Raw genomic sequence first — 12,144 nt, 5'->3', positions numbered from 1 at the left:
GTAACCTTGCAAGTGTTTTCTGGTGGCTAAACCGTTAGATCTACCAGTCGCAATTCACTTTCTGTTGAGGCACAAGAGACTTTTCAAGAGAATTTTTCAGCATCTTGGAACGATGCCCCTCTAGATGAGAACTAAAGGAAAGGAGCTGAGCTAAAGGATGTTTATATACGAAGCATCATTTTTGTTTTTGTCAGTCTTTTGTATTCTTTTATATTTACTTACGTCTTTCGCGAAAGAACAGCCGGTGCAAAGTAACGATGGGCGACCATTTCGAAGATTCCAGCGCATGTACCTGATTGTTTACCTGATGGCACAAGGTGAAAAAATATATTTTTGCGCTAATCATGCTTTGAAATATTATTCTGATAGATGACAACTGTTTATTTTTGTGAGGAGAAAGGGGCTTCATGAGGGGAACTAATTTTCCCTTTACCTTTGCCGCGGTTGGGTAGGGTTGACTTCAAGTCATGGTCACCCGTTGTCCAGCTTCTGTAGCGATTGAACCAAAACACGAAATTATTACAAAGTACTACGTCTACACTAATGAATATGACAATAAATTTGCTTACTATTGATTTTTAGCAATTGTTTTGAAAGATACAACCGAAATTGAACCAGTATCAACAGTTTAGCAACAGGTACCCTGAAGGATGCCATAGGCAAGTAATTCGCCATTAAATTTTTTTCACAAATCTTTCAAACACATCTCTGATGCAAGTCTGATGTAATCTAATAATCTTGGGAGAAAGATCAACAAAGAAGTTTCCATATTCTATTTTTGTGGTTGTTTTTTTTTTATTTTGTTTGTTTGTTTGTTCAGTTTCACATTGAAAGGCTTTGTCACTATTCAGGAAATTAAAAGAAAAAAAAAAGACAAAAAAAAGAAGAGGTCACCCCAAAACCTTTTTGTTTTTTGACTCATTATGTTCGTTGATCCAAAAGACTAGTAACTCAGATTCTGCTGGTGTCATCGTTCCCGAAAATTTCTGATTATATTCGTCTACATTTACTTCAAATTCGGGAAAGTCGTTTAAACAAAATCCATTCTGGAAAGCGTTTACGACGGACTTTAAGTGACGAAAGGCCTCTACTGTCAATTCATCTTAGACGCTATGGGAGACGCGATAATAGATGACTCCAATGGCGCTAGTGCTGGGAAAGTGCTGGGAAAGGGCTGGGAGACTGGTAACTTCAAAACAAGCATGGAGACAAATAACGACATGGCGGCTAATGGCGTGTTGCTCATCCTTACAGAGTTTCCAGAATTTGAGGCAAAATTTCTGAAAAATTTGCAGACTGAGGGCCAACATCTGGCCGCCACTGAAAGTGTATACTTATATGTATGTAAACCTGTGCGTTTTACCCAGTTGTTTAGGTAGGAAATAATGTCTAGGGCGCGAACCGTGTGCATACGGACTTCTGGTCACATAGAAGTAAGCAAGAGGGTTAAAGATCAGCTGGAGGTCGTTGAGTGCGAGTAGAAAGACAAAATGGCGTGTGAGACAAAGGAATTCGATTTTAAATTCGTCGTAAATTGTACAACGAGCATAAAATGGAATTTTGCAGTTCCTTGTGGATTAAGTTAAAATGTTTGCATGTACACAGTCTGTAGCTTATGGTTTACCAGAAAATTAGACAATTTTGAATTTTAAGTATCCTATCCTACTAACCGAATCAAAAAAAATCTGATGATCGGAAAGAAACTGATCAATTATTATCAATATATGACTGTGAACTGACTATGGGTCAAAAGCGATGCTCATTTTTAATTATTTTTTTGTCCGGTAGTCAACAATTTGAATTCTGATTTTAGGAGCTGACTGGCTGCAGGGTCCACATGTCTACGCATTATTTTCCAGTTATGGAATGACATCCAAGCAAATCAACCAGCTTTTTGTGGTAGGATTTGGTTCCTCCATGGTTTTTGGTACAGTTGTGGGCTCGTTTGCTGATAGACTGTGAGTTTGTAATTCTGGTTTGCCCACATTATTCATATTTTGTTGTCTTGACACGTATAAAGAATAGTTTGTTATTATGCCTGAACTTTTCCATATCAAAACACACAGGGAAGCAAACATTATTAGCTAGTGCAGCTGTCAGTTTTTCCTGCTCTTTGAAGAGTAGGGTAAATATTGCTTGTGGAGACTTAGTGAAATTCTATATTTTCTTTTACAGAGGAAGAAAATTTAATTGTATTCTTTATGGAGTATTATATGGAGTGGATTGCCTGTCAAAGGTACGGCGACATTGGCTTGGTGAAACCAATTTTATTAAGGGTATTTTATTTACTTATTTGCCATAATTAGACATGATCGTGCAGTTTAGCCCAAAAGCTGGCTGAATGGAGGCCTGCATAAACAATAACAAGGCCTGAGACTACAACACTGGGAGCCATGTTCCCCATTCCTGGAGAAGTAAATGGGTTCTTATATGTCCCCTGCTAACCAGTACAGAGAAGGGGTCAGAGATGGGGTCAACAGTTTATTGTCCTAATCTGAGAAAACTAGAATAACTAGCTATTGGCAGATGTCACAGCAAAGGCAGTGCATTCCCCACAATTATTTTAAGACCCTGAGTGTTGGTTTGTCGGTTTGAAGCTTGAACTGTCAACCTCTCGCACAGCAGGATAGAGAGTGGTAGAATGGCTTGGGCATTTGATGCAAATGGAAATGCTGTGGAGTTAATTTGTCAAAAAGTCTTGGTAACTTAACAGGCCAATAACCTTAATCTTAAATCTAAATCTCACAAACAGTAGTGGACCGTTGGATAATTGACACAAAAACGCCAGGAAACCATCAATCATATAATCAACAAGTTTATTTGAAGGAATTATTTGATCTGAAACATACAATTAAGCAATATAATATGAAACATTCGAGTATTTACAACACCGATTATAAACTTAAAGTGGATAATAAACCGACAGTACAAGCTAAACTAATTGAAACTTACTTCTGTCACCAGTTTCCCGTTAAATTGATCATTTGGTGTAACTTTTATAAAACTGGTTAGCAAACACGTGTAAGAACTGAACTGGACTGAAACCTAATGAACTTGACATATGAAACAATTAAAAGTGTCAATTACATTGTTTGTGATCATTGTCAATCATTAATAATATTTTGTCACCGTAACAAGTATGGAGACCTTACAGTTTATTTCATTAAAGTTTATTGCACCTCACAATTATACTTATTATTAAGGAGGATTGTTATAATCTTATTTTTTAGCATGTACCCAGTTACTGGGTGTTGTTGGTTGGTCGTGTAGCCGGTGGAATGGCAACATCCATTTTGTTTAGTGCTTTTGAATCATGGGTAGTCTGTGAACATGACAAGGTATTGTTGGGAATTTTTGTCTGAATGTAAGTCTAAATAGAATCATATTTGAAATCTTTTCGGCTGTGATTATTAAACTGTGGGTCTGTGTCCTGGTGTCTCTTTGCAAATTTAAGGAACTAATGTGAATGCACCCTATCTAATAATGAAACCAGGCCATCCTTTAATGAAAAACTTGAAACTTTCTAATAAAGGTTGAATTTACTTGATACTGATGTCCAGAGTCACTGAAGTGGGAGATTTATAAAGCTACCCAGGAGACTGGAAGATTCATCCAAGCTATCTGAGAGACTCCCAGAAAATCTAAGTGATTTGGCATATGTGGGAAAATTATACTATGCTCAAGGAAATCCTTACCCCCTCACCCCCTCACCCCCTCACCCCCTCACCCCCTCACCCCCTCACCCCCTCACCCCTTTCAGAAAAGAAAATATTGATTGTGACTCAAAATGTAACCTTTTATTTCTTAACAAGACATATAGAGGATTAACCCAATTCAGTATCCATTTTGTTTCAGCAAGGATTTAGTAAAGATTTGCTTAGTGACTTGTTTTCAAATGCCTTTCTGGGGAACTCCTTGGTTGCCATTGTCTCAGGCCTGGTTGCTCAAGTCTTTGCGAGTCATTTTGGTTTTATGTAAGTTTATCTCAGAAGCTTAACAGTAAGTCTGTTGGACTCCAGGTCCAATGTCTGGGCTTGAGATCTGAAGGGGGGGGGGGTGGGGTTGTTGGGGGGTTAGTACCTTTCTCTCCACTCAGGAGTATAAATGGGAACCAGGAGACTATCAAGGAAGCCTGACATAATGCCAGTGTGGGGGAGGGGAGAATGAGGGGCGGGGTAACCTGGATGGACTTAAGCCTCTTAACTAAGAATCAGGGACAGTAGGAATACTCCTCATTACCTCATGCCACAGCTGTCTGGATAAGGTCTGGCACACTATGGCAAGTTGACTGCATACCTCACCTTTATCAAGCTGGGAGTAGCCAGAAGGGTTTCCTGTGGGGTGTGGTCAGAAAAATCAAAAAAATTTGTTTGGGCTGTACTTTTTTTGAGCTTATCCTACCTGTACTTTTATGGTCTATGTGTTTTTCCAGATTCTGGATTTTGTATCCAAATAGTCAAATGACTTAAAGATTAAGTTCTTATTGTGTTGCTGGTATTTATTATTTTTGATCAGCCTCCCTTACAAAGTTTTTATTTTGCCAGTCTTTTTATTGGTTACCAGTATATTTTCAATCAGTCTGTAATTGAAATTGCTGTACAGTGGTGTAGAACTGTAGGATTATGTGCTCTGTATTAACCTTTTACACCCTAACATCAGTACACATAGTCTCCATACTGTTCTCTACACATTTCCTTAGGTGCTGACAAGGAGAATTAGCTTAACGATCCAGAGCTTCTGTAGTTGTTGATCATTTCTATTATTCTCATGACCTTAATGTGTGATTCAGGCATGATATTGTAGGGAGAAATTAGATGCTAGTCACTCTTAGGGTTAAAGGGTTAAGCTTAGTATTTTCATTCTGACTGATAATTGCTGATTGTAGTTAAGCCCACATAACATTGCTTTGCTCTCTGTCATTGCTCAGTGATAAAAGTAATGGTGATGTTTTATACTGCTGTCAAGCTTCAGCAGCCACATGTACATGTAGGTTATACAATTGTCCTAGATCACATTGAGCTCTGAACAGTTTAATGATAAAGATATCTGTTCACGTTGCAGAGCTCCATTTAGTCTGTCATTTGTACTGCTGGTCCTTACAAGTGGAATTATCTGTTGCTGTTGGACAGAAAACTATGGAAATATAAGCAGTGATACAAGGCTCTCTGTAATTTGGCAAGGAATGCAAGTTATTAGACAGGGTCAGTAAAAGAAGATGAATTTAAGATTCACTCATATGGTTCTCTCTGTAGTATGATTTATCATTCATTTGGTTGTGAGTTGTCATCAAATCTTCATTGTTATCAGATCCAAAAGTTTTTTGCCTCGGACTGATACAGTCTTTGTTTGAGGGATCGATGTACTCTTTTGTGTTAGAATGGACTCCAGCTCTCACTCCTGGTAAGTTATCTCATAAATATGACTAATACTTATCTGTTGGGGAGGGGTTGGGGAAAAGATTACATTTCCGAGAAAGTCTGTACTCGAGCTAAGTGGCCCACCCAGCCAGAGCTTATCTCAGTTTCCTTAGCATGAAGAGACCAGGAGTATTGCTACTCCCCCTTGGATGGAATAATAGTCCATTGCAAGGTTACCCCCCCCCCCCCCGGAATTTTATCTGAATGGAGAGAGGCACTGCAAAACTAAAGTGTTTTGCCAAAGAACACAACATGCTGATCCAACAAAGTCTTGAGACCGGTCCTCTCCAACCAGAGTCCAGTGCATTAATCATTAGGTTACCAGGTCTCCCTCTTTAGAGTTACTGTAATACAATAAAAATTAAATGATATAACACAATCACAAGATTTAAAACAGCTGTCATTTTTACTCTGTGCATTGTTTTGAGAATTTTTAGATTCAGGAGTAGGCATAAATAATGTTGACCAAGACAACATTCCACATGGATGGATATTTGCTTCTTTCATGGTAAAGTAAAGAATTAATGGATGTAACTGTTAAGAAAAATTTTATATTAGACCAATAAGAAATTTTTGTGTGATTATGAGTTGTGAAAGAGAGGAAAAAGCACAGACTGCTCCAATACAAAAATTAAAAAATGCTCAAATTTGAAGAATTTCATCCTACCCCTAATTTTCAGTTTCTGTATCATGAATAACTTGTGTGGGATTTCATTTGGTGTGGTTAAATGAGGTGAGAATTCACACTCCAAAAAGACTTTTTTTTATGTAAAAAAAACGTTTTTTGTTGTTCTAGGTGTCTGTAATGCTTGGTTCACATGTCTTTAAGTTACTCTCTAGAGTAACTTCTGTGGAGTCATTTTTGAGGTACAGTGCACAGTAGAATTGTTTCCAGTAATACTTTTGGTTTAGCCTCTGAACTTGAGACCCACCTCACTAAACCTATTATATAGGGGTCTGTAACCCTTTATCTCCCAGAAGTGGTAAACAGGTAACATCTCCATATATTATCCATGAATTATCCACCAAAAAGGTCATGGGAAATCTCAAACTTATCAGGTTGAAGTTATCTTGATCCAGCACCAAATTCTTCTAAATGATTCACAAGGAAATGTGTAGCAGCTTGACAGGAGAATTAACAGAGAAACCTTTATTATTACTGCTTGGCATAATTGTTTCTTGAAAGTATGAGGCCTTGAATAATGCAAGCTGGGGGGAGGCCTGCCAGGGGAAATAGGGCCAGACCCCTCTTAAACCTCTCCTCGACTCTTTTCAAATCTACCTGCAGGCAGAGAAATACTTTCCTGCAGTGTTGATAATGATGGGCTGCTTGCTAGCTACCTTTTGGTTAAGCATTACAATACTTAGGTTGAGATCCACCTCAGTAAAACTTCTATATAGGGGTCTGTAACCCTTTAACTCTCAGAAGTGGTAAAAAGGTAACTTTCCTTTTATTATTCATGAATTATCCATCAAACAGGTAACGAGAAATCTCAAACTTATCAGGTAGAAGTTATCTTGATCCAAAACCAAATTCTTCTAATTGATATACAAGGAAATGTGTAGTAGGTAGAAAGGAGAATTAATAATCAGATCTTTGGAGTTAAAAGTTTGAGATGCTAGTGACCCTTGAAGGCTGAATGTGTCAATATGATTGAAAGGTTTGAAAACTTCATAGTTTAAAGTTCAAGTAAAACAAAAAGGTAGTGAATAATTCAGCAGAGTGTGATGGAAATGAAAAAGCCTTAAGAGATGTTGTAATCAATTATTCAATAGTATGTAATACAGATGTATATGTATGCCAGTTGCATTATTTCTAAGAACCAGTTTGAGGTGGACACTAGCAAGAGTTGCATGGATTAAGGTGTAACACATTTCTCCACAGACCTGTATTTGGAATGGCAGCCCTGTCGTTGATCACTCCTGTAGTTTTTTCAAAGGTTTGTTTACAGTTCAGAGTAGTGTAACCTGTAAGTGGAGAACCAACCTTGATTGAAGGCAAGCTGTTAACCCTTTCACTCCCACAAGTGACCAAGACAGAATTTCTCCTTACAATATCAATACAGTATCAAGCAGGCAGGTGATGAGAATAGAGAAGAATATCAATTATGGGATTATTAGTTGATCCAATACCAAATTCTCTGAACTGACATCATAAGAATTGTACAGCAGATAGTAAGGAGAATTACTAATTAGATCTTGGGAGTGAAAGGGTTAAAGAACTGTTAAGAGGTGTTGACTTTTTTGTTATCTTAAATTCCCTCCTCACTACTTACATCTACATGTAAGAGGCTTGTGAATTTATGAGTTAAATTTTATTTTTTATACCCCAAATCTTCAATATATTCGGGAAATTTTTTTTAAAAGCAGGAAAGTTTAGCCCAAAAGTAATTGAGTATCAAAGACACCAAAAAAAGGCTTAAGATAGCAAAATTGCCTCATGTGTTTTGGGACAATTTTTGATAAATGTTTGTGTAGCTGACATGTACACTTGCTGCCAGAATAAATCTGGTTCTGTTGTCCAGCCTAATAAAATAATGTTACCTCAAATTATTCAAGTAAGTTGCAGTGATTTCTTTTATTGAAAAGTAATGTCTCTTCATGCTATGTTGAATGGTGTCTTGTTAAAATCAACACATTCTCTATGTGTTACTCTGTTACTAGAAATGAAAGGGTCCTCACTTGCCCTTGTCGTTGAGTACCTTCTTGCCTGGAGTTTATGGAAATTGTATTCTTACTTTTAATTGTATGATTTCTGTAAGATTTCAAGTTTCTTTTCATTTCCATCATGTAGAACCAATCTGTTGTTTTTGTTGGATTCTTGGTGTTTGAGTTTTGTGTTGGTAAGATATTGATGTAACTCAACTTAAAAATAAAAGAAAAATCAAGTTTTATCTCCACTCGGCTTCTGGTTTGTGGAGGAATGGTAAAATTTACCATGGATAAACTCTAACAGGCAAAAACTGAGAAGGGTACTGTACCCTACCATCAAAACCTGACCCAACTCAGTACCCCAAAAAAGTATTTCTCTCCCATAACAAGCATGCTTGCGGTGCTTTAAGCACAACAAGGATCTTGTGTTTTTCTTTTTGTTTTGTTTTGTCTTGTCTTTTCTTTCTAAGCTAATCAGGAATAGGTTTTTCTTCCCCATGCTCCATAAAATGAAGAAAAACTCGTGCCGCCCTCTCGACCAATCAGATGCAGAGCTAAGTACTTAGTCCTTCGCGTCTGCTCGCGGCTGATTGCTTGAATTCACTGCGAGTTTTCATTGGCCTTTGAAATTTTTCCTTATTTTGATTGGCCATTATCATTAATTTGGTTGTGGTTTCCTTGACACTGCAAAGAAAAACAGCCCATTATTTTTTAATTAAAAGGATACCACTAAGCTTGCCACAATTCATTAAAATGGCAATTTATGTATGTTTCGCTGAGCTATGATGTCATAGCTTGTTGCCTTTTTTTTTTCTTGAAGGAGTCTTCTGGCCAGCTATGGGAGTGCTGAGAAGTAAATACGTCCCTGAATCAGGTAATCGTTATTTATCTTAACTTTTGGAAGCTTTTTTTTAAAATTATTTCTGAGTTTGACTTTAGAGAATCATAATTAAGTAGGTAAAGCATCTTGATGGAATGATGTATGTGTTGGGAACCCGGAAGGAAAGATATTCAATAAAAATTTCGTCTAAGGGAGATATTTGGTTCAAGTAACAAACTCGATGTTAATTCTTTTCTTGACTTGTGGTGTGGAGTTTAAGAATCTTTTCCCAAAATTTGACTGTCATGTTTCCTCTTCATTTTCAGCTCGTGCTACTGTCATGAACATATTTCGTGTTCCTTTAAACCTTATTGTCATCACTCTTCTAGTTCAGGTTTGTTTGCGCGCTCTGCGATGGTTCAGCTTGTTGTTTTTCAATCAGCACAGATCTGCGGTTATCGACCGATTACATTCGCATCAAGCTGTGTGCAGGTATTTTTTTATTTAAAAAAATCTATAGACTGGATTGTTGTTTAAGGCACATTTTCCGGCTCGCGTTGCTCAATCTGCATAAATCCGAGATTATCTTCCGGTTACACTAGCATCAAGCTATGTACAGGTGGTTTTGTAGAAAGTATAGAGAGAGACTGAAATGCTGTTGACAGAAAATTTTCTGATTTGGTTCCTTAAATAGCGACTGCTTTCATCTGATCAGAGAATAGCGTAAACCGTAACCGTGACACGTGAATCTTGTGACCTCAGAGCTTCTCAAATATCTTATAATTTTAAAATACGACGGTTAAATGTGATAGAGAGTTACGTGTGCACAGATTTAAAATTCATCACCAACTGGGTCGTTAGCGCTGCCTGACACGCTTTCTCCACTCGCGGAAAGATTTGAAACAAGTCGGGGAGAGATTCACCGGGGGTTTGGCACTCATTGTCAGTACCAGACCCCGTGTAGTCCTCTCGTCGGATCGCGTTGCTCATACTTTCCCGCGGGCGAAGAAACACTCGTGCTGATGCGATGATAACAAGAGTCTGCTCGAACGATTAGAGTTAGAGTCCATGCCTTTCTCCACGTTGTGGTGGTTACCTAAAATCTTGTCTAAAGATGATCCCTTAGCAGAGAGGAAGGTTCCCTTAATAATATTGCCATTTGTGCCCCGATGTACTTGAAGCAAATACGTTATAGACGTTTTGCAAAGTGGTTTAAACGTGAAACTGAAGTCAAAGAGGCACGAATTTCACGGAAATAGCTGTAATGTTTGTCATATATTTAGACAGTGAGAAAAAAATATTTTTAAGGGAATTAACTTGTACTTTTTGATCATTAATCAGATGGACGGTTCTCTCTCAACAGGACTTGTACCTTCCATCGGTGTTTTTTTGTTGTGTGGTGTTCTTGTCCATCTGTTGTGCCGTGCAGCACTGGTTATATCACTTATCTTTCCGTTTTTCAACTTCTACAGATGACGTAAAAGGTGAGTCGTTGACATTAGACTGATAAAACCTCATCATTTTCACTCTTTACAGCATTGATCAAAGACGAATTGCAACCCCTCGAATATTTGAAATAAATTCCTTTACATCTAACTCGTTTCATCTCTTCCTATGTTAACATTACCGACGCTGTTTTTTTGGATAAACGACGAGAACATAAAAGAAAATGTTTGAAAAAAGAACAAAATAAAAAGAAGTGAGAAAAGATTAACGAAAATGTATCTCGAGCACAATATCAGCTAAGAAGTCCTTCTCCCTTTTACTCGAATGATAGTCACTTTTTGGAACTTAAGTGAATATGCGCAACTGGTGTCACATGTGAATGTAGTAATGGCCTAGCTTATCGTAGTCTCTGTGGCTTACTTTTAGAGCATCGGAGCCTGGAATCTGAAGGTTTGACGTTAGATTCTTCATGGGGACTCCGAATTTTTTCTCATTGTTCCACGTTCATAACAAGACCGAGACAAATTTTTCTTTTTTAAGTAATCGCGTCTTGTTAATTCATGTACTTTTCTTTTCAGGAGAAGCGCATTCAGAAATTTGTGACGTCGTACGTACAGTATAGAACTGTTACGTGACATAAGCCAAAGAGAGAGCCTATGGTTATTCTGGTAAGAAATTAAAATCTTAATTTAAATGTCGTACACATAGACTAAACAAGGTTCCTAAAGAACTTAGTGTTTAAATAACTCGACATAGATAAGAGAGGTACCGTTGTGGATGATCTTTTTGCAACAAGTTATTTTTTCTCTTAAATATAATCTAACCTCGAGATCGGAAGTTCTGAGGGTCGAATTGTCTTTGAGTCTCACATTGCGTCTTTTTGCCGTGGTCGTGACAGATGTCCACCAAATTTATTAAGAGTTTTAAATGAATACCACACGTCTTTCGCGGCTCTGCTTAAAATCAGGTGGGGATTTCAGAATGGCCATCCACCATATGGTGTATGAAATGTCTTGTAAAAATGCTGAATTCATCATATCTCTTCGATATGTAACCGTCTAGTCATCCTTCTGAAACATGGTTCCTTTAGTCAAAGTTTTTCGTTTTTTTTCCGGCTTTTATTGAAGTTTAGACGTAATGACTGGTACTTTGTTTTGATGAATAACAGGAACGAATGTCCATTTCCTTTTCAGGAATACCTGAAGTTGTCTTCCTAAGGGTCAAAAGAAGGATAATCAACTTTTTCTCATCCGGACTGATTAAATTTTTTCATGTAGTTGTTAAAATATTACGAATCAGTCCGTGACTCATTTGGAACCGATTCGGTTATTAAAATTAAAAAAAAGTTATGAGTTGTCTTTGGGTATCACATTGTTTTTTTGCCGTGGTCGTGACAGATGTCCACCAAATTTCTTAAGAGTTCTAAAAAAATAGTACACATCTTTCGCGGCTGTGCTTAAAATCAGCTGGGCTTTCAGAATGGCCATCCACCATGTGGTGTACGAAATGTGTTGTAAAAATGCTGAATTCATCATTTCTCTTCAATATGGAACCGTTTAGTCATCCTTCTGAAACATGTTTCCTTTACTCAACGTTTCCCGTTTTTTTTTTTTTCGGCTTTTATTGAAGCTCGGACGTAATGACTGGTACTTTGTTTTTATGAATAACAGGAACAAATCTTCATTTTCCTTTCAGGAATACCTGAAGGTGTCCTCCTAAGGGTCAAAAGAAGGATAATCTACTTTCTCTCATCCGAAGTTTTTTATGTAGTTGTTAAAATATTACAAATCATTCCGTGACTCTGTTTCA

General features: G+C 37.5%; 1 protein-coding gene across 17 annotated transcripts; it reads left to right on the top strand.

The window, feature by feature from the left end:
* Window positions 1–14: 14 nt before the first annotated feature.
* On the top strand, window positions 15–11,693 carry LOC113684366 (solute carrier family 61 member 1). Of its 17 annotated transcripts, none has more exons than XR_016186043.1 (16): window positions 15–317; window positions 1,814–1,958; window positions 2,176–2,236; window positions 3,231–3,338; window positions 3,856–3,974; window positions 5,062–5,201; window positions 5,308–5,400; window positions 5,846–5,925; window positions 6,214–6,284; window positions 7,303–7,357; window positions 8,212–8,260; window positions 8,890–8,943; window positions 9,279–9,381; window positions 10,253–10,373; window positions 10,914–11,003; window positions 11,529–11,693. XR_016186043.1 is itself a non-coding variant. In XM_089204533.1 (16 exons), the coding sequence occupies exons 1-15, from the start codon at window positions 158–160 to the stop codon at window positions 10,955–10,957; spliced, it is 1,368 nt and encodes a 455-aa protein (XP_089060659.1). In that variant the 5' UTR covers window positions 15–157; the 3' UTR covers window positions 10,958–11,003; window positions 11,529–11,693. The 17 variants fall into 17 exon arrangements, 8 of the variants coding, with proteins under 8 accessions (XP_089060659.1, XP_089060658.1, XP_089060660.1 ...); XR_016186041.1 differs by having other exon boundaries at window positions 9,216–9,381; XM_089204533.1 differs by having other exon boundaries at window positions 9,216–9,283.
* The last annotated feature ends 451 nt before the right edge of the window (window positions 11,694–12,144 follow it).

This window comes from Pocillopora damicornis, chromosome 4, assembly GCF_964200805.1.
Source record: "Pocillopora damicornis chromosome 4, jaPocDami1.2, whole genome shotgun sequence".
In the NCBI taxonomy this organism is placed as follows: Eukaryota; Metazoa; Cnidaria; class Anthozoa; order Scleractinia; family Pocilloporidae; genus Pocillopora; species Pocillopora damicornis.
This window is presented reverse-complemented; position numbering and strand designations above follow the sequence as displayed.

What these genes read in the sequence shown, in the direction of transcription:
- LOC113684366 (XM_089204532.1), top strand. Translation starts at nt 158, where the DNA reads ATGTTTATATACGAAGCATCATTTTTGTTTTTGTCAGTCTTTTGTATT. An exon ending in TCTGTGGAGTCATTTTTGAG is followed by an intron (nt 6,285 to 7,302) that starts GTACAGTGCACA and finishes ATTTCTCCACAG; the next exon opens with ACCTGTATTTGGAATGGCAG. An exon ending in TAAATACGTCCCTGAATCAG is followed by an intron (nt 8,944 to 9,215) that starts GTAATCGTTATT and finishes CTTCATTTTCAG; the next exon opens with CTCGTGCTACTGTCATGAAC.